Source organism: Eschrichtius robustus, chromosome 5 (genome assembly GCF_028021215.1).
Source record: "Eschrichtius robustus isolate mEscRob2 chromosome 5, mEscRob2.pri, whole genome shotgun sequence".
Classification (NCBI taxonomy): Eukaryota; Metazoa; Chordata; class Mammalia; order Artiodactyla; family Eschrichtiidae; genus Eschrichtius; species Eschrichtius robustus.
Genome location: NC_090828.1, coordinates 123,339,302 through 123,361,061, shown reverse-complemented (window position 1 = coordinate 123,361,061; position 21,760 = coordinate 123,339,302). Strand labels below are relative to the sequence as shown.

The 21,760-nt window shown below is 44.4% G+C and overlaps 1 protein-coding gene across 1 annotated transcript in view; it reads right to left on the bottom strand.

Annotated features, from left to right (window-relative positions):
- TMEM163 (transmembrane protein 163) overlaps nt 1–21,302 on the bottom strand; it is a 260,800-nt gene extending 239,498 nt beyond the window's left edge. The window contains exons 1-2 of the mRNA XM_068544002.1: nt 21,101–21,302; nt 15,207–15,326 (exon numbers count right to left, since the gene is read on the bottom strand). Of these exons, the coding sequence (XP_068400103.1) occupies nt 15,207–15,326; nt 21,101–21,302 (322 nt within the window). The remainder of the gene's footprint in view (nt 1–15,206; nt 15,327–21,100) is intronic.
- Nucleotides 21,303–21,760: the final 458 nt, after the last annotated feature.

The following is a 21,760-nucleotide window of genomic DNA, read 5'->3' as shown; positions in this document are numbered from 1 at the left end:
TTAATTATTAGAGAGATACAAATCAAAACTACAATGAGGTATCACCTCACACCAATTAGAATGGGCATCATCAGAGAATCTACAAATAACAAATGCTGGAGAGGGTGTGGAGAAAAGGGAACCCTCTTGCACTGTTGGTGGGAATGTAAATGGATACAGCCACTATGGAGAACAGTATGGAGTTTCCTTAAAAATCTAAAAATAGAATTACCATACGATCCAGCAATCCCACTACTGGGCGTATACCCAGAGAAAACCATAATTCAAAAAGACACATGCTGAGGAAAGTTCCCTCTATGCCTACTTCTTGCAGAGCTTTACTATGTGTCTTGGCGTGTTTCTCCTTGGGTTTATCCTGTATGGGACTCGCTGCGCTTCCTGGACTTGGGTGGCTATTTCCTTTCCCATGTTAGGGAAGTTTTCGACTATAATCTCTTCAAATATTTTCTCTGGTCCTTTCTCTCTCTCTTCTCCTTCTGAGACCCTTATGATGCGAATGTTGTTGCGTTTAATGTTGTCCCAGAGGTCTCTTAGGCTGTCTTCATTTCTTTTCATTCTTTTTTCTTTATTCTGTTCCATGGCAGTGAATTCCACCACTCTGTCTTCCAGGTCACTTACCCATTCTTCTGCCTCAGTTATTCTGCTATTGATTCCTTCTAGTGTAGTTTTCATTTCAGTTATTGTATCGTTCATCTCTGTTTGTTTGTTCTTTAATTCTTCTAGGTCTTTGTTAAACATTTCTTGCATCTTCTCGATCTTTGCCTCCATTCTTTTTCCGAGGTCCTGGATCATCTTCACTATCATTATCCTGAATTCTTTTTCTGGAAGGTTGCCTATCTCCACTTCATTTAGTTGTTTTTCTGGGGTTTTATCTTGTTCCTTCAACTGGTACATAGCCCTCTGTCTTTTCACCTTGTCTGTCTTTCTGTGAATGTGGTTTTTGTTCCACAGGCTGCAGGACTGTAGTTCTTCTTGCTTCTGCTGTCTGCCCTCTGGTGGATGAGGCTATCTAAGAGGCTTGTGCAAGTTTCCTGATGGGAGGGACTGGTGGTGGGTAGAGCTGACTGTTGCTCTCTGATTTTTATATATTAAACTTCTATCCATCCACATCAACTTTCCTGAAATTTCTCATTTCTTCTAACAGTGTCTACAGACTTCCTTATCTTTTCTATGTAGAGAAGACTATACTATCCATGAGTAATGCTGGTTTCTTTTTTTCCCCCTCTCCAATCAATATGTGTACTTTTATTTCTTTTCCTTGCCTTATTGCACTGGCTGGGACATCAAGAATAATGTTAAGGAGAAGGGATAATAGCAGCATCCTTATCTTCATTCCAGATTTTACGGAACTGCTTCTGATAGTTACCACTTATAACTGTTGGCATTTTAAGTTAGATACCCTTTATCAGGCTAAAACAATTCCCTTCTTTGCTAAAAGTTTTTATCTTGCCTTGAATTCTATCAAATGCTTTTTGTATATCTACTGAGAGATGCTATGACTTTTCCTCCTAATTTATAAACATGATGAATTACATAATAACTGTTCTAACTACACCATCCTTGCATTCCAAAATTTATACAATATGGTAATGACGGTTATTTACTGTTTTGTTATATAAACACAGAGAGATTCAGCTTGCTATTGTCTTATTTAAGATTTTCACATCTATATTCATGAGTGATACTTATCTATAAATCCTTCTCTACCGTCTTTGGTTTTTGGTATTAAGCTAGTACTACTCTCAAAATGATATGGGAGGACTTCCCTGGCAGTGCAGTAGTTAAGACTCCAGTGTAGGGGGCCCGGGTTCAATCCCTGGTTGGGAAACTAAGATCCCACCTGCTGTGCAGTGTGGCCAAATAAATAAATAAATTTTTAAAAATGATATGGGAAGCTTTCCTTCTTTTTCAGTGAAACAGAATACATGAGAGTGGGATTATCTAATCCTTGAATATTCATAAAAACACCTTTAAAACCATGTTGGCCTAGAGCAGAGTTTCTCAACCGTGGACTATTGATATTTTGGGCCAGATAATTCTTTGTCTGGTGTGGGACTATCCTATGCATTGTGGGATGTTTAGCAGTATCCCTGGCCTCTGCCAGCCAGATGCCAGTAGCACTCCTAACCCCAGTTCTGACAACCAAATATGTCTCCTGACATTGCCAAATGTCCCTTGGGAATGGAGGGGGTAGGGAGTTAGGTGCAAAATCATACCTGGATGAGAACCAATGGCCTAGATTAACTTCTTTAATTTAAATCAGGCATACTTGGTCATTTTTCTCTTTGAGTCAATCGTGACAGATTATGATTATAGGAAACCATGCACTTCACCTAAGCTTTCAAATTTATGGGCATAAAACTGTAAATAATAGTCTCATTACCTAAATTTTTCTTTATTACTAATTATTATTCTTCATTTAACTTCTAAGTACTTTTCACTCATTCCTTTTCTGTTGTGATCAGTCTTGCCAGAGCTAAGCCTATTTTACTAGTCTTAAACAGCTTTTAGTTTTATTGATTCTACTGTATCTTTTTCTCTTTCATTAATTTGTACTCTTAAAATGTATTGTTTTCTTCCTTCCACCTATTTTGGATTTACTGCTTTTCCCTTTCTTAATGTCTTGTTTTAGATAGTTTTGCTCATCAATTTTTAGTATCTAATTTCCTTTAAGTTCTAAATATTTTTAAATATTTAATATCTCTCCCCCTTGAGATACTCAGAAAGGTGTTAATTTCCCACATATGTCGTGATATACAGAAGTATTTTAACTATACTTGATTCCAAACGTTCATTGCACTGTGGATAGAGAACACTGTAAAATATAGATTCTTAGTAATTGGATGAGACTTCCTTTGTGACTATGGAACTGGTCACATTTAAAAATGTTCCATAACATTAAACAGACTTGTTGGACACATGGTTCTATATTGACCCATTGGGTCAGTGTTCTTTAAACTGAAAGTTACAACTCACTGGTGGCACACAAAATCAATTTGTTAGGTTGTGACCAGCACTTTTTTCAAATGAAAGAGAAATGTTCAAGTGCACTTTTTTTTTCTAATTTTAAAATCTCTGACATGAAGTCATTCACACATAGTCAGTATGATATAGTTCAATGACAGCATTTTTTAATTTTCCTAGTAGCACCAAAAGAAAAAACATGCTGCGTATTATAGTTAAATGTGCTTAGATATGATGACATGTAGTATGTATATAAAACATAAGTTCAGATATACTAGGTGACATGCATTTTTTACTACAGATAGTAGTCAAAAATGTTTGAAAACCACTTAATTCCATAATTCAAATATTCGATGTCTTCACTAGTTTTTGTCTTTTCATTTGTCAACAAGTAAAAGAGGTACAATAAAGTCTACCATTATGATTATGATTTATCAATCTCTACCTATAATGCCATCAATTTTGGTAGGGGCTTTGGAGCTTTGTTTGGTATATACAGATTCACAAGTGTTTTGTCTTCTGGGTGAACTGAACCTTTGTTTATATAGTAACACCCTTTATACCTAATAATGCATTTTGTCTTCAAGCCTCTATTTTCTCTGATTAATACAGCAACAAAAACCTTTTGTTCCTATTTGCCAGACATATTTTCTATCCCTATACTTAAGCCATTCTGTGACCTTATGTTTTAAGTTTATCTCTTACTAACAGTATACAGCTAGATTTTTAAAATCCAAGCTATCTGACTTTTACCTAATGGATTTAATCCATTTATATTTTTGAAATTACTCAAATGTTTGGATTTTTTTCTACTTTTTGCCCTTTCTATGCTTTTTCTGTGCCATTTTTTTTTTCACTTCTCCTGCTGCCTACTAAATAAGGTAAGTTTTTAATTCTTTTTCCCCTGTAATGGTTTGAAACGTATGTACTCCACTCCTTCCATCAATTCCAAAACAGCCTCAGACACTTCTAAAAACACTGACTATTCTCTATTTCCCCTTTTTTCTACTTTTGGAATCCTTATTCATTTATTTTAGAAATTTTCCTAACTTCCATGTCTCTTAGAAAATATGAAAGAGAAGAATCACTTTGTGCTACATTCTGGGTAAGTTCCTCAGACTATATTTTGGTTCACTATTTCTCGTTGGTTTCTGATTCACTTAGTATATTTTTCACTATAAATTGCTGTATTTGACACTTCCCAGCAAATATGGCAGGATGGTTCCTCACATTTACTTTTGCTTCCTCTAAAAAACTCACTAAACTAAAAGTAGAGGTATTTAAAAAAAAAAAAAAAAAGACAACCCCATTAGAAAAAGAAAATGAAAGAGGCAGCAAAAAGTATTTTTAGATGCTAGAAAACATATGGGCAAGTAGTAATTGATTTAACAGACTCCAGAAAGCAAATTCCTAAGACAGCTGTGTGAAAGCAAAAAGGCAACCCAATTTACACTCAGGGCACTGAAGAAGAAAAAAAAAAAAACAATTGGTAGCACAGGGTAACAAAGAGAAGAATGAAAACAGAAGAACTGGTTCAAAGTCTATTTAAAAACCACTCCTCCAGATTTCCTCCCCAACTTTTATCAGACACTAGAGGTTTATTCTCTGAAGAAGGTGCAATAGTCTCTTGGAGGAACACCAGACTCAGCTAAAGGTGGGAAAACCGGACTGAACTCTAAACCGGCAGACCAAGTTAAGAATTCCAAATAGAATGCTGAGATCTCAATCTTCCTCCTCAATTTAGCTCTCAAAATTCACGCAGTCAGGTGTCTACCCTCCAGGCAGATCAGAAAGCCCTTCTCTGGGCAACCTGGGAAGGCCAAGAGGAAAGATCAGGAAGTATTAAACTGGAATCCACCCAACAAAACAGTCCAACCCACAGGGAAGTCCATCTACATGTTCAGAACTCTAGTCAGCTCTTATTATTTTTTATTTTATTTTTTTAACATCTTTATTGGAGTATAATTGCTTTACAATGGTGTATTCTAGTCAGCTTTTAAACACCCACTCTTTTTGCCTCTCTTTTTTTTCCCATTATGTTTTATCACAGGATATTGAATATAATTCCCTGTACTATACAGTAGGCCCTTGTTGTTTATCCATTCTCTATATAACAGTTTGCATCTGCTAATCCCAAACTCCCAATCCATCCCTCCCCCACACTCCCTTCCCCCTTGGCAACCACAAGTCTATTCTCTAAGTCTGTGAGTCTGTTTCTGTTTCGTATGTAAGTTCATTTGTGTCATATTTTAGATCCCACATATAAGTGATATCATATGGTATTTGTCTTTCTCTGTTTGACTTAGTTCACTTAGTATGATAATCTCTAGGTCTATCCATGTTGCTGCAAATGGCATTATTTCCTTCTTTTTATGGCTGAGTAGTATTCCATTGTGTATATATGTGCCACATCTTCTTTATCCATTCATCTGTTGATGGACATTTAGGTTGTTTCCATGTCTTGACTATTGTAAATAGTGCTGCTATGAACATAGGTGTAAACACCCACTCTTTTTTTTTTTTTTAAACACCCACTCTTAATATGAGCAGACTATCAAGGATCACCACTCACAGGATTCCTCACGTGAGCCATGAACCCAAGGCAAGCAGGAAAAAAAATGCACCTTGGAGGAAGACAACACAAGAACCGGAAAAAGATTTTTTTTAACTATCATTAATATTTGCTCAGAAAGATAAGAAAAGGTCTATGGAAAAGATCAACAAAACAAGAGTTGGATGATTTTTTAAAAGGCACACTCAGACAATTAAAAATAAACTTGACAGTAGGAACGAAAAGCTCAATGGAAACGTAGGAGTATAAAGTGGAGGAAATTTCCCAGAATGTAGAGCAAAAAGGCAGAAAAAGATAAATGGCAAATAAAAAAAAAAAAAGAAAGGAAGGGCATACATTCATGAAAAAGACCCTACTGCAGCAAGTCTCATACAAAGGATTATAATTTAGAAAGGTTTAGGACTTAAATAGTAACCCTAGAAATAAGAACTTCAAAACTCTTAAGGAACATTATTTCCTACCGAGAATTTTCTATTAAGGCATCAGTCAAGTGTCAGGATATATTAATGACATTTCAGGCTTGAAAGCTTCCCTTCCCTTGTGCCCCTTCCTAGGTAGAGGAGTTAAAAGAAGATAAGGGTGTCAATCAGAGAAGAGAAAAACGTGGTATCCAGGAAACGGGGAACTCAGCAGAGGAGAAAAATACAGGGAATGCCCAAATCCCTGGTGAAGGGTGATCCTAGGATGCAGCTGGGCACCTAATAGAAAGGGCAACCAAACAGATTAGAGGATGTCAAACGGCTCCAAGAGAGATTTCTTCAAGATGAAACTGACAGAATTATCAGTGTATCTGAAAATATTACAGAGAAGCTGAGGTTGGAATAAAAATGCTGAATTAGAGTTTAATAAGAAATAGATGCAGAGAAAAGTAAACATAAGACTAAACAAAACAGATATTAAAACCAAGAGAAAATAAAAAATGGTGCAGGAAAGTAATCATTCTTCACCATATAGCTCAGTGAGCAAGACTTATGTAGTCATAATAATGCAAACCATAACTATTATGCAAGGATGGAAATTCAAAAAGTCAGCATGTTTGTGTGGGACCAGGAGGAGGGTAAAGAGTAAATTATCTTCTTCCATGGTGGGAAGTCAACAAATAATGCCTAAATGACAAAAATTCAAGAGCTGGCATTAGAAGCCTGTTATTTATACAGATATAAGTAAATGCAAGGATCAACTAACTAGAGAGGCAAAGTGATTGCCAGGATGGGGTCAAGGAGGAAATAGAGAGGAGAGAGAGTGGGGGACTGTTGTAGTTCTTAAATTTTTAAAAACTACATCCATGTTATGGCTCCCATAAAAACAACAAAAATATATATTTCTTTGGTTATTTTCCATTTGGTCTTTTCAATGTCTTTTCCTTTCGTGTGTTTGATTCCTTTTTGATTGTCTACTCATTAAATATACCCATTTTACAGATTTTTGTCAAGTAATTCTCTTCTCTGGAAATGGGAGTTCTAATCACATGCTGTCTGACGTAGTCATGGTGGATCCTTTCTCAGGAGCTTCCTATTGTTGGATTATGAGCTCATCTTCGGTGGAGTGTCATCCATGGGACGCTGCTGGGACTTAGCTGAGGTTCTACACTTGCTTGTTTCAGGCACTCCAGGGATATTTCTGACCTAGAGCCACATCTATGTTAATATCTCAGCTTGAGGGTTCCCAGGCTACTCGGGAAGGATAAACTCCTAAAGCAGATGCCATGGTGTATCCCCTGGATCCTGCCTCGGGACGTGAGCAGTCATTCCTCAAGCCACCAGGAATGAGGGCTGCTGACGGCTCACAGTGACATCCCTCTCCTGGAACCAACCTCTACTGAAGGAAGCTGCCTCTCCCAAGGTTACACTTTTCCGTGGGGCACCTCACACCAATGACTGCTCTAACAACCTTGCTTCAATTAGACAATTCTGAAGGGCCATTCCAGCTTCTAAGTCTCTGTGGGACAAGCCTCTGAGGTAACAGCATCAAAGTTCAACTTCTCCCTCTGCCCAGTCTTGATTCCCTTGCTCCCTTTCAGGTATTATTCCTTAGAGCCTCTCCTAGCCTCCACTCCCAATACACCTCTTGCAGTAAATCTCAGAGTCTCAGGGTCTATTTCTTAGGAAATCAACCTATGAAAATTCCAAACACAAACTTGCACAAGGTAATCCCGTGGTTATAAGTTCTAGTGGAACACTCCCCAACCCTCACCAAGCTAAGCTGAGTCAGATAAGCTTCCTCATTGTCTTCCTAGGCTGGTGAGTGGGTTTATTCTGGTCCATCCTTTCATTGAAGGTAAAAGTCCTCTAGTCCCTACTATTTGCTCTGACATCTGTGGAGTTCCCCTTCCCATTAGGCTGGAGCTCTTCAAGGGGACCAAGAGACTGTCCCACTTCCTTTTTTTTTTTAATTTTTTTTTTATACAGCAGGTTCTTATTAGTTATCTATTTTATGCATATTAGTGTATACATGTCAATCCCAATCGCCCAATTCATCCCACCATCACCACCCGTCCCCCCCGCCTTCCCCCCTTGGTGTCCATACGTTTGTTCTCTACATCTGTGTCTCTATTTCTGCCTTGCAAACCGGTTCATCTGTACCATTTTTCTAGATTCCACATATATATGTTAATATATGATATTTGTTTCTCTCTTTCTGACTTACTTCACTCTGTATGACAGTCTCTAGGTCCATGTCCCACTTCCTAACGTTCTCTGTCGTAACTAGCACAGCAGACAGGCAACAGAAATTCACTAAGGACTGAATGAACACATCCACCAGCTGGAAGGAAGGATGAGCTGATAGGCATGGGAGAGTTGGCAGAGAGTGAGGAACAGGTCCCTTCACTGGGGGAAGGAGGGTTCTCTCCCACACTCTGGCATCATCTTCGGCCCTCAGGATGGGACACCAGGAAATAACCTCTTGTCAAGAAGTTTGCCAGACATTCGTCTTCAAGAGACAATTCCCAGAGGACCAAATCACAGCCCTGGAGTACAAGCAGACCAGAAAACCCCTTCTTGCCCAACCGGCTAACAAATATGCCTGGAAAGAGATTGAGAGGCAATGGGAAAAGCCCTCAGGAATTTCCCACAGGGCTCTGGCCCGTTTCCTAGCAGAGCCCAGGCGCAAGCAAGGAGGGGCAAGGACCCGGCGAGCCTAATGAGATGAGCCCAGCCGGGGCTCACTGCCCAGCTCCCCTGAGTCACTGCCACCGCTGTGTGACAAAGACACTCCCGTGCAAATGCACCCTGGCCACACTTTTAATTCAAGGCTGTGTGCAGAATGCAGGGAGAAGGAAGGCAGAACAAGCAAGCAGCTGCTAAGACCCCTCCTCCACTGCGGCTGGAAACAGCAGCTCATGGTAAGCGTGGAGACTCAGGAAGATGCGCTCTCCTAACAGCCACAAGCGAGTCCGGTCAAAAGAACCCTGGATCCTTCGGTCCAAGAGGAGGCAGAGGGAGCGGGGAGGGCGGGAGAGTGGAATGAGGGGGAGGGGGAGAGAAGGGGCCTGCATGCCCCATCCCCCGTACCCACAAAGGTGAAGCCGGCTTTCCCCCTTGTTTCCGTTCACTTGAAAACGCTGCCGTGCCTTTTTCGGAGCTCTTTACCTGCAAATGTACGTCCTCGACCAGCTGCAGCCACGATGGCCTCGGCAGGAAGATGTCAAAATTACTCCAGTCCAACCAATATCTGAGCGCCAACTGTGTTAGGGGCTGAGAAAGCAGACTGGAGAGGACGGCGCCCTGCCCGTGAGGGGGGTGTATCAGTGCACAGAGCGACAACGATTGGGTGTCACGTTCCTGACTGCTGGGTGTCACGTTCCTGACTGCTGGGTGCCCACGCGGCTACGGGCAAAAGGGGCATTTCAGACAGCCCGGAGGGTCAGGGTATGCTTCCTGGAAGAGGGGATCTTTCATCTCAGTTTTGGGGGAGAAATACAATTTAGCAAGAAAACAAAGCGGAGGGTCAGGAACAAAGGGCATCTGAGGCCAAGGGCAGAGCAGGTGCATGGGTATGAGAGCGCAGGGTTGGATGCAGCATTTGGGGAACTACAAGGAGTGTTTGTGGGCTGGCATGGCTGGGAGATGGGAGGAGCCGAGTACAGCCAGGAAGGAGGGGCCAAGGTCAGGAGGAGACTCGAGGTAAGCAAAGGGGTGGGACTAAAATACTACTGCGCATCCATGAGGCATCACTGAGCCAGCATGGGGGAGGGGACCAGGCAGCAACCTGTGAGGACACGACCTCGAGGATGTGAAGGAGGAACCCGGAGGCAGGGCGTGTTGTCAGGATGAGGCGCCCAAACTGCCTTTCAGCCTGTTCCTCCCTCCTGGTTTCTACCTCTCAGAATCAGCATCCCCGGTTATCGTTCGCCCGGCACGCTCCCGGGTAGCAAGTTATCCCATTCAGCACGCCCAGGATGTGGCTCACAAGCTTCCTGCCCACATCCTGTCCCCACCGTGTCACCCGGCTCAGCAGCCCAGGCAGGCCGTGGTTGGGAAGTTGTTCCGGAAAACTCTCCACCTCGAATCGACTTCACACTACGCTAGGGAAACAGCAGCTTGGGAAGAGGCCGGGCTCTTTGAAAGACCAGCAAGAATAAGACGCCATATCTAACCTAAGTATCAACGGGAAGCGTGCACGGCACCACATCTGGGCTTCCCGTGCCCAGAGAATGTCTAGAAGAAAATACAAGACACGGGCAACAAACATCGTCCGGGAGGCGCAGGAACAGGGAGAGAGGTTAGGATGGGAAAGAGACTGGCACCGTGTACCTCTGGCCTCATGAATTTTTATAATGTGCACATACTTCTTTTATCAATAGAAATAAAAAAGAACAGCAAACGACACGAAGGATCATTCTATGAGCAGAATAAAAACCGAGTGTTGAAGTCTTTGGTTCAGGGAAACAGTGCAGGGGCTGAGTCTTAAGGACACAGGCAGGAGAGGCGAGGGCCTCACAGGCGGCGTCATCCAACGGAGGTGGGGACACAAAGGGGAAAACTGGGATGAAGAAAATACACCGTGTGATGGGTAAAACTACTCTGGGGGATGAGTCCTGGTGACTGGGGAGGCCCCCCTGAGGATTCAGCCACGTGGCGATCCATGGGAAGATGAGCTTTGCCGAAGGATGCCCACCCCCATCCTGAGGAGAAGTTGGGGTGTCTGAGAAAGTGGGGCAAGGGTCAGATCGGGACGCACATTGTAGGCCACTGTAAATTTTTTTTTGGCCACGCCGCTGGTCATATGGGATCTTAGTTCCCCGACTGTCCTCCTGCATTGGAAGCAGAGTCTTAACCACTGGACCGCCAGGGAAGTCCCACCACTGTAATTATTTAGACGTTACTCTTAGGGCACCAGAAAGCCCCTGGAGGATCTTCTGTCTTCTTTCCCACCTCCCAAATGTGTCACTTGAGAGATACCTAAAAAAGTTCCCAGACATATTTTGCTGAGTTTATAGAAGAATCTGTAATTTCATTTCACTTATCTCTCAACTCTTGGACTCACAAATTAAAAATAAAAAGAATAAGTACACTTATTCTACCATTTTTAAGGGTCAACAGTTTATATGAAAATCAGATATATTATTTTAAAACTCCCAAATATAAAATCACTCCTTTCAGAAAATTTTCTAATTCTTAAATCTACTGATGCACAAAATTTTTGAGTGAGCTTTTTCTGAGAAGATCTTGGTTTGGAGTACTTTTTTTTTAAAAGTAGAACTGTGTATCTTAGGAAAAGTTTTCCCCTGAGAATGTTTCAAATATATCTTCATTTCTCACAGAACATGTATTGAGTGCCTAAAAACTAACTTGCACTCATTCAAAGCTCAGAAAGAGTTAGAATGCATTTTCCTAAATCATTCTAACAAAGACATCAATGATGTCAAAACCCTGAATTCTGAAACAGAACTTCTGTTCTCTTTCTAGCCTCATTATTAAAACAGATTTTTTTTAAGGTTTGTTCATAACAGGATTGCCATTTTCCATGCTGCCTACCGATTATAAACAGAAGTAATTCTAAAGCCAAACTAGAGCTGTCTCTGAAATATTCAAGATGTATTACCATCTGGTTTTATATCAGCATTTGAGCAGGTCCAAAAAATCACTACATTACCAAGTATTATCAAAAATAGTTCATTTCCCTTTCAAAGCACATATTCCTCTCAAAATACTTTCAAGTCACAAACTTTAAAAATTCACCTAATTTTTCAAACTACACCAGACACATGAATGTCAACCATAGTTACATTTGTAAGTGATTTGTCACAGATCACTCAGTAATACTGACCAAAGCTAGTTTCATCTAATGGTCTTATGGAAAGTACTAATTTGGGAAAACACGGCATACCTGATTACTCGGAAGCATATAGGAAGTAAAGGGTAATAGTCTTTATTTGCAATGTACACACTATGTAAAACTACACATCTTTCCAGCCCTGAGAAAAGAGGTGTCCCCCAAACTTATATATATCCAGCAGCCTCATTTCCAAACACAAAAGAGACAATAGCCTTTCTCCAGAGGATGCTCAGCTAAAAATCAGGATCTACGAGTAAAGAGAAAATGGCAGGTGGGGAGATAAAGATGGGTTTCTAACTGAACCTGCAGATACAGCTCCAAGACAGGGCCCTTAGCAAGAGAACGGCTGTCGGATTTTCCAGCTGTCTCGACAAGATTTCAATTGTTCATAAAATAAATGAGACCTAAGCCTGGTATCTAAACAAATGTTTAGATGAAATTTATTTCTAAGAAATCTTTTCCTTCCACCTAACCGAAAAAATGCTTTTTAAAATCTCTCTCAGTTCATTCATTCAACAACTTTGAGTACTGATTCCACGTAAAGATGTTCTTCCTGCTCCCAAAGAGTTTACCATCCAGTAGTGGCAAGAAGGCATGACAATACACACAGTCTTCTACTCTTCACCATGATTATCACCCCCTGGCAACACACACACACACACACACACACACACACACACACACACGCACGCGCATGCGCGCGGGCACACACTCCGACCACTTCTCTGCCATCTCAAAGCACTGCATTCTATAGCAATTCTCTTTAAAATGCTAACTGGTTCAACCTGACCATTTCACAGGATAAAACGGGGGTTCGCCAAGCCAGACCATATTCCATTTTATCCCATCTCTCTGTCAACCACCTCCTTGGAGAAGAAGACTGGGGGCTCCTTCTGACACTTTTCTAAAAATACTTTTACTGCACTTTCTGAAACGTACCATTTCCCTTGAAATACTAATTTACACAACTTCAAAAGTCAGCTTATATTGCTTAATCTCTACTGATTTTCTCTCCCTTCAAAACTATGAAAAGGATTGAGCGAAGGCCTGTCAACATGTAAACGATGCCTTAAATTTTTTTTAATATTTCATGTTACAAAATAAACTTAGGAAACTAAAGAGTAAAACCAGCAGCGCTAACACAGCCACAGGCCACCTCAAGGGTCTAAAGTACGAAACACAGACAGGTGCACATACACTGCAGCTACTCTGTAGTTAAAGCGGGAAAAAATATAGTTTATCTTCTACATGTTTTGGTTTCACTGGACCAGAACAAGTTGAAAGCAACTTGGGAACAAATTGAATGTACCACAGAAAGCAACAAAGATCATATCATGTATATGTCAATGCCAACGTTTTATAGGCAAGAACTTACAGGAGTTAAATTGTTTGCTTGCCATAAAAAAGTGGTAAGATCGTTCTGAAAAGAAACAGAACGCTTCTCACAAAGCAATGTTCGAATTCCATATGCATTATGCAACAGTCTTTTCCTATTATAAGAAATGGAACAAAGTTTTTACGATAACCCAACTGATCAGACATAATACGGGAAACCAAAATTTCCTCCTAATTTGTTCTTATTCTGAGATTAAAGACATCAAATGTAGGATTCTTCTCCCAAAGGAAACACTTGCTCAGTATTTCTTCACATTCAGGTCCTCATTCAAACACCCACATTATACAGTCGTTAACATCTCTATCAGGCACACAGCCGCGCATCTGAGTAACTATTACTCTGTTTGTAAATCACCTCTCCCTTCCTGGCATTCCTCTTTCTTTCCATATGTAAATTATGGTGTCAGATTTGGACCCCACCGCCAGCCACCGTGACCAAATTATCCTCCAGGGACATCAATCGGGCTCGTTATTTTTGTTTCAGCATTTAAAAAAAAAAAAAAAAAGGAGGAGGAGTAGCTATTTTCAGGAATCAGAATTCCTCTTTTTTTTTTAAACACCTTTATTGGAGTGTAATTGCTTTACAATGTTGTGTTAGTTTCTGCTTTATAACAAAGTGAATCAGCTATATGTATACATATATCCCCATATCCCCTCCCTCTCGCATCTCCCTCCCACCCTCCCTATCCCACCCCTCTAGGTGGTCACAGAGCACCGAGCTGATCTCCCTGTGCTATGCGGCTGCTTCCCACTAGCTATCTATTTTACATTTGGTAGTGTATATATGTCCATGCCACTCTCTCACTTCATCCCAGCTTACCCTTCCCAGAATTCCTCTTGATCAGATGTCTGGCTCACTGGTAAATGTTTCTACCCTGAAATGCATTATCCTTGGCTGCTAAATGTGTGGCTTTAAAAAAACAAAAAAAAAACAAAACAAAAAGCCAAGACATGGTACAGTGTTTCCAATATAAATTGCTTCCAGGAAAATATGCTGAGTTTTGCGGGGAGCACTCGGTCAAATTCTAATATTCCCTCTTGGGAGCCAACACCAACTGCCAGCAGCAGCTCTAACTGTGCAGAACGGAATTTCAAACACACACAGGCCAGCATCTTCCGGCGGACACAGCCCTTTCTTCTCCTACTCTGTGGGGTGTCACATGAGACACCTCGTACGATACTCATCACTTAGAATATAGATCTTTCTGTTAAAGTCATAAATTAATCACGAAATGCACAAAATACATTCTTTTCCCTAGCATTAAAGAAAATAAATAAATAACACTGTGGTTTCCAGCAAGGTTGAGCTGAAGCTGAATGTCACTGCTTAAGCCTGTGAATCACTGCACGATTAAGAATAAACACCACACACACATCTCTATAGGCTGCAAATGTTAGCAGAGAACAACGCATGTCATGGGGCTTCCTAACACGGACAAAGGATCATCCATGGGCAGAAAGTGTTCAGTTGTCTTAGTTCTTCTTGATTATAATAAATATTTCTGCTTCCGTGGCCACTGAAAACTTGAGAGAGGACCCTCCCATTCTCCTTTCATTAAAATGTACGGATGATCTTATTCTAAACCTTACGCAGATACAATCGGGGGAACGATTGCACTCATCTGGTGGCATGAAGCTCAAAATACGAATCTCAAGCATGTATATTTGTCACATGTCAGCCCAGGCTGAAGGCATCCACCAAGAGAATATTTTCACTATTCAGCTGGCAGCCAGAATCTACTGCCACGAACCCGCATACTGATGAGAGCCAAAGCTCCCGGTCCCGTTCTCCATTTCTTCTTCTTAACCACCTCTTGCCTCTGCAGAGCAGAGAAGCCATTTTGCTAATTTATAAGCATCCTGACTATGCAACCATTGAAAAAAATTTACTCAACAATGATAGTCAGCTAAAAGCAAAAGCACATCCCACAGGAGTGAGAGAATAAAACAGGCAACACCGGCACATACATCGATCGGCAAGACTCCGGATACTCACTAAAGGCAGCCACTGCCAGGGCCAGTGTGACAATAATGGAGAACCAGGAGACCCACAACGCCTTCTTTCTGTAGTTCTGGGCTTCGTGGGGTTTTAGCCGAGTGCTGCTTTCTAGTAAGCCTGACAAAAACAAGGAGAAAAGGAAGTTAGGCATTTCCTTATTAAGAAACCCACAACTAGAGCTATTCTTTCTTAGCCAAGGATTGCAAACTGACAGCCCGCGGGCCAAGATGTGGGGTTTTTTCATTGAAATATAGTTGATCTACAACACTGTGTTAGTTTCAGGTGTACAGCAAAGTGATTCAGTTATCCAAGAGGTGTTTTAACATTTAGGAGAGTCGCATGGAAATCAAGCTTTCTGGCCTCTCTTGAAAGATCTCGGGTTCTGGCAATATCTGGCTCGTGTTTCCGCAGGGTAATGGCAGCTGTCTTCTTTGTAAAGTACCTACCACCCCCTGACCTGACATATGACCCCAGCCATCGCCCTGCCCCTGTGGCTCACTGGCTCACATAGGTGCTGCTCCTTCTAACGAGACTTTTTCATTAGAAAAATAGCAAATAGCCCACATCTGGTTGGGCATTTGGGCTCCTCAGCATGGCACTGATTTGCATTGCTCCATCAGCATGGCCCTAACCGGCGGACCGGGTTTCGGAGTTGTGGAATACAAATGCCTCCATGCCTCCCCTCAACAGTTAACAGAAGGAGGACCATTTCTCTTTAACCACAACCAGCAGCCACCAGGCCTAAATTACACGCCACGTTTTCTTCCCTCCTCTTTCTGCTCTATGGTATCTATTCCTTTGTATCAGTCAAATGTCAAAAAAATTCTCACAATATGGCAGCGGGGTAAACCCGCTAAAACTGGAGGTCACTTCCCAGGTGGGTCACGTGCAAGAAAGGTTTGATTTCGTCTCCTATGCTTTCAACACTGAGAGTCCTCAACAGCAACAGAAATTCAGGACGACTCTGAGGCAGTGCCCAAGCTTCAGCAGCCATGGGTTGAAGACTAAAACATCTCCAGCACGATCTTGATTTATATTCTTTCTTCTCCTTTGTAAAGAGATCATACACGGCATCTCTTAGTTGCATGAAGAACCAAACTCTCAGCCCAGCATCCTACATAAACAGGACAACATCTCTGGCCAAACCACCCATAATACACCTTTCAGAGTTGGGGCAGCCTCATCACAACAGCTCCAAATGACGAAGGAATTGGCAGTCAGAGCTTAAGCACCCACCTGTAAAATAAGGCACAGTGTGCGACAAATCACACCTAAGCACTGTGGAAAAGGCGTCTTCCCGTTAGACTGACTGGGTACCACATTAAGCCTCTGGTTGCCAAAAACTGCATCCTGTTCAAAAATTGTAACAAGGACCCTGTTAAAACTTCCCAATTCCATTAACTACCCAGAAGAAGGCTGAAGTAAACAGAAAATGTGGAGAAGCCTGCTTACTGAGTCCAGTGTACAGCCACAGATTTTTTTTTTTAATAAATTTATTTTATTTTATTTTCTATTTTATTTTTGGCTGTGTTGGGTCTTCGTTGCTGCACGCGGGCTTTCTCTAGTTGTGGTGCGCGGGCTTCTCAATGCAGTAGTGGCTTCTCTTGTTGTGGAGCATGGGCTCTAGGCACACAGGCTTCAGTAGTTGTGGCACGTGGGCTCAGTAGTTGTGGCTCGCAGGCTCTAGAGCGCAGGTTCAGTAGCTGTGGCGTACGGGCTTAGTTGCTCTGCGGCATGTGGGATCTTCCCGGACCAGGGCTCGAACCCGTGTCCCCTGAATTGTCAGGATTCTCAACCACTGCGCCACCAGGGAAGGCCCCACAGATTTTTTAATCATTGAAACCTGTAGACTTATTTACAACCAAAAGGTAGATAAATTTGCAAAAGGTAGGTAATAAATTCCATCTCCATCACCTCACTGTAAAAATCTCCCCAAACCTTCCTTTAAAAATGCACTTGGACGGAAAAAAGAAAAACCTTCTCTCTTATCAAATTGTGCCCTGGGTACAAGTGATTTCAAACTGTCCCTTTGTCTGCTTCCCTAGCTGCTGAAAAACACCCCATTCTAATTTTCAACTGTGATCACCCTTGACTCCAGTTAAAGCCACAACCTAGAAGAAGCAGGTCCCAGTGACTCCCGATAATTTATTTCCCTTTGCCCAAATGATATGGAAATCTTTCTTTCATCCTGGCCGATTGATTTTCAAGAGGAGTGAAGCTGTAACATTTAAGTACTGACTCAAATAAGCAGTTCATTTGCTGGGTACTTTGACAGCAACCATCTTGAGAGGTTATCCACTGGGGGTAAAAACGAGGTTTCTTCTAGAAGTGGATTTAATTTCCTAAGAAAAACAACAAGGATCTGGGTTTTCAATTCCAACACATGACATTTATTTTCCCTACCAAAGCCAGCTGTTTCCAACAGTATGACTGGAGCTGACTGCACAGACCAATCACGTGCCTCACCCCGGAGTGGGCCAGCACTCCCCTTGGAGGGAGTCTGGGATGCCAGCTCACCTGGGCTGCACTGCCCTGCTAAGGTGGCAGTTGAATCCTCTGATCAACAGGACTGGTAGTTCTTCCCCAGATCTGATCCTGTATGTGCTTCCCCAGGAGATGCTTCAAACTTTAAACACTGGAGTAAATTGAAAGACTGTCCAAGAAGGGAAGAACTTTCCCATTTCTATCCAACCTTCTGTTTCCTGCTAGTTTTCCTTCCTAAAAATAGAGCCAATACCAAGAATGGAAAACTTCCCACTCCTCAAAGGGTGTGGGGTATAATGACCTATGAGGACCCAGCTCATAAATGAATGGTCCGCACACAGGTGCCACCACCTCCACCCCGTGTTAGCGGCACGCACACGTGCAAGCCACAGAGGTGTGCTGAGAATTCCTGAATCTTTCAGGAAGCTGTGTGTCAAAGGTAGAAGAAAAGCAGCACAGCCTACAGAAGCCAAGGCAGGCCTCAGATTTGCACACAGGGCTGGATCCTTCCTACCCGTAGCTGGCCTCCACATTCAAATTTTTAATCTCACTTGAATTTCACCTATTGGTAATTTGGGCCTGGCAATAGTAAGCATAAGGGTTGTATTAATGAAGGACTGATACCTTATTTGGGGTGGAGGAGATGCAAATATATGCAGGGAGATTGAAGTCATCAGTCATTTCCATGCTAGTATGAATTAGTTCCAATTGCTTTCTCCTAAGAGTTAGTCACGCTTGGATTCTCTGAAGGAAGGGGTATATTCATTAGATGGGAAGGTAGTAGGAAATGCTGAAGCATGTAACACTCTAGGGCCCTAAGGCTTGGGGCAGAATGATGGGAAAACACCTGTGGGGAGAAGAGTGGGTATTAAAAGGTAGGGCGTGGAAATGCGTAAGACAAACTTGGCCTATGTTTTGTTTTAGTCCCTAAAGGTCTTGGACCACAAAGCTCTTGCTCCCTGAACTACAAGGCTCAGTAACTGCAGTGTCATTTGGCTGATATATGAGCTCATTAGGGTTCTGGGAACCAGCCCACATCACTTCTAAGGAAAAAATACCTCTCAAGCCTCCAAACACTAGATTTTTATAAAGCAAGCCTTTGATCAAAGTTAAATGGAGCCTGTCACAGGGTCCTGATAGCTCAGAAGGAATTTAGGGCAAGAGAGAAGGCCAAGTATAGGTACAAATCCAGCTGCCCACCCACCACAAACACACATACCCATTGGTAGGTATTTAGGCCTCGAAGAAAGCAAGCCAGGCATGATGTAGAGATACACATCAGGCAACTGCTGACGCCTCCTCCTCCCCAAATCCTCTCACCATTAGGAAAAAGGTAGCAGCAATTGAACAGTTCCCAAGGGATACAAAAAAATCGATATTGGAAAGATGCAGCCCCGTTAAGAAAAAATAACACAAACACAAAATATTATAAGAAACCTCCTTAGTTAAGCTTCTGATTTATTTAATAAAAATGACTCATTCAGCATTAACTCTTTGCTGCCAGGAATGGGTCAAATAGAAGAATGTCACACTGACTTTCAGCTTTCAATGCCACATGGCGCTGGGTTCTTTGGGGGACAGGGTTCATCTTAACAGAGAGGCAGTGTGCGACATGCAGCGCTTTCACACAGTGACAGTTTATGAACAGTGAATGCTTTCATGCTATAACATAATGGAAAATGAAATTCAGTTGACCAGTGAAAAATAACCTAAAGAATAAATTCAGAAGGGCTTTTTACACTTGAGCATGAGCTACAAAATGACACTAAATATTAACTGGCCCTAGCACTTTTTTCCCTCCTATCATTTTGTGAGGCGGGGAGAAATAGGCCAGCTTTTACAGATGACCTGCAATGCTACAAAAATAAGCCCAGCCCAGAGTTCGGTCTTTCTTCAGTGCAAAAATTTTAAATCCTACAACATTAGTTACAGTGGGAAAGGTAATTAACACGACCTACACTAAAAATAACAGGTTTTGCTGGGTGCTTGTGATGTCACCCACCATCAGCTGGAAAATGATAATCGAGTTAGGTGAGAACAGGAGGAGAAACTGCAACACAGGCGCGGAACTCGTTGCACCTGGAGGGGCTCCAGTTCTCACCCGGGCATCCCTGCCGATTCTCTGGGAATTGCCGTTTGCATGCTTCACATGCTACAGTTCAAAATTTCTAAGAGGAAAGAAGAGATCGTGCATCCGAACACTAAACCGGAATAAAAATGTACAGGAGATACTAAGAATAGGACAGAAACCTGCGAAGACTGAAATATACAAGTCCGCCGCAGCCAACAAAATAAGGCTTCCAAGAACAGGGGGTGGAGGTGGCGATGGGCCGGCTCCCCCTGAAGGGCCGGCCGTCAGAATCCCGTTTCGGCCACTAACCGGGTTTAGGAAAGCCACTGAGTCTTTTTGAGGGGGCCGATTTGGATTTCGATTCAGCAAGAAGCAGAGAAGGTACCGACGTGGCTACGAAGAGGGCTCCCTCTGAGCCAAAAGGAAACGAGAGAGGGAGAAAAAGAGGAATGTAGAGAGACACGGGAATGAATAGGGTAGTCTCTCCCATTTCTTATGGGCAACTCAAAGGGGGCATCAGCTGTCGGTCGGAGGGTCGGGTTTGGCCTCCCCGGAAAGGGACGTTTGCAGGCTTCCAGGCCAGTGTCTGGGGAAGGATTCTGAAGGGGCTAGGGATGGGCGCTCCGGGAACCATCAGGTTCCAGTGGCATCCATCCAGGATTGGTGGCCCAAATCCAAGTGTCCCAGGCCTCTCCCCCCACCGGCAGACAGCGGGGCAGTGACCCACGGTAAACTGGGTCCCCTGTAAATGAGAGTCGGGAGTCACCCGACTCCCGTTCGCCGGGGCGGTCGCCGAGGGACTCCTCGAGGCTAAATCCGCAGAGGGAAGTTCTCCCGGGGAGCCGGCGGGGGCCGCAGGGGGCTCGGGAAGGAGGATGCACCGAGCTCAGGACCCTCCCAACTGAGCGGGCCACGCAGTCCCCGGGAGCGCTCGGCTCCGAAAGCAAAGGAAAAAAAAAAAAAATCACACACACACACACACACACGCCTCCCGCAAACTTTTCCAGTGGGCGCCGGAGGGACCAGGGCTGGCCGAGAGGAGGGCGCGGGCCCCGGCGGGGTCGCCCAGGAGGCAGCACGGTTCGCGGTTCCGGCGAAGTCTCGGCGGCCCCGGCGGCGCCGGCCGAGGGAGGTGGGGCTGCCGCCCTCCGCTCTCCGCGCCTTCGCGGGAAGTCCCAGCTCCGCGCCCCCGCGCGCGCCGAGGCGCCGAGCCCCGCGCCCGGCCCCACCCGCCGGCGAGGAGAGGCGGGCCCGGAGCAGCGGCTCCTCAGCGCGCCCTCCGGGCGGGAGGAAGGGGCCGGGCCGGGGGAAGGCGCCCGGGGCGGCGCGCGCTCACCTCGATCCTCCAGCCCGTCGCTGAACTGGCCGCTCTCGCTGATCCGCAGCTGCCGCTCCTCCTCGGGCTGCGGCGGCTCGCGCGCGGGGGAGCTCAGCGGGCCCGGCCCGGGGGCGGCGGCCAAGGGCGCGTGGACCCGGGGCGGTGGCGGGACGGCGGGGCCCGGGGGGCTGCGGCGCTCGCTGCCCACGGCCGGCTCCATGGCGCGGGGCGGCGACGACGAGCGCGGCGGGGACTCGAGTCAGAAGTGCGAGGCGCAGCGGCTGGGAACAGGCGGAGGGACGCACCGACCGCGCGGAGAGGGAGGGCGGGCGCCGCGGAGTGGAGGTGCGGCGACGGCAGGGGGCGGGGGGTGCGGGCGCGGCGCGGCTCGCGTGGCCGGTGGCAGAGCCTGGAGCCCAGTAGTCGGCGCCGCGCTCCGCCCCCGGGGGCAGGTGCGTGCGGCAGGGACCCGCCCCGAGGCACGGGCGCCGTAGCCGGCGCTCCGAGGCCGGTGGGAAGGGAGGGATGCGGCCGGGCCTGATACGCGGAGGCTCGGCGGTGTGGGAGGACGACTGGGAGAGCCGTGACTAGCAGGCGGCCGGGGCAGGGCCCGGTGAGGGTGTGACGGGAGACCTGCCCCACTCGTGCCGCGGGATGGTGACCAGAGGAGACCGCCCC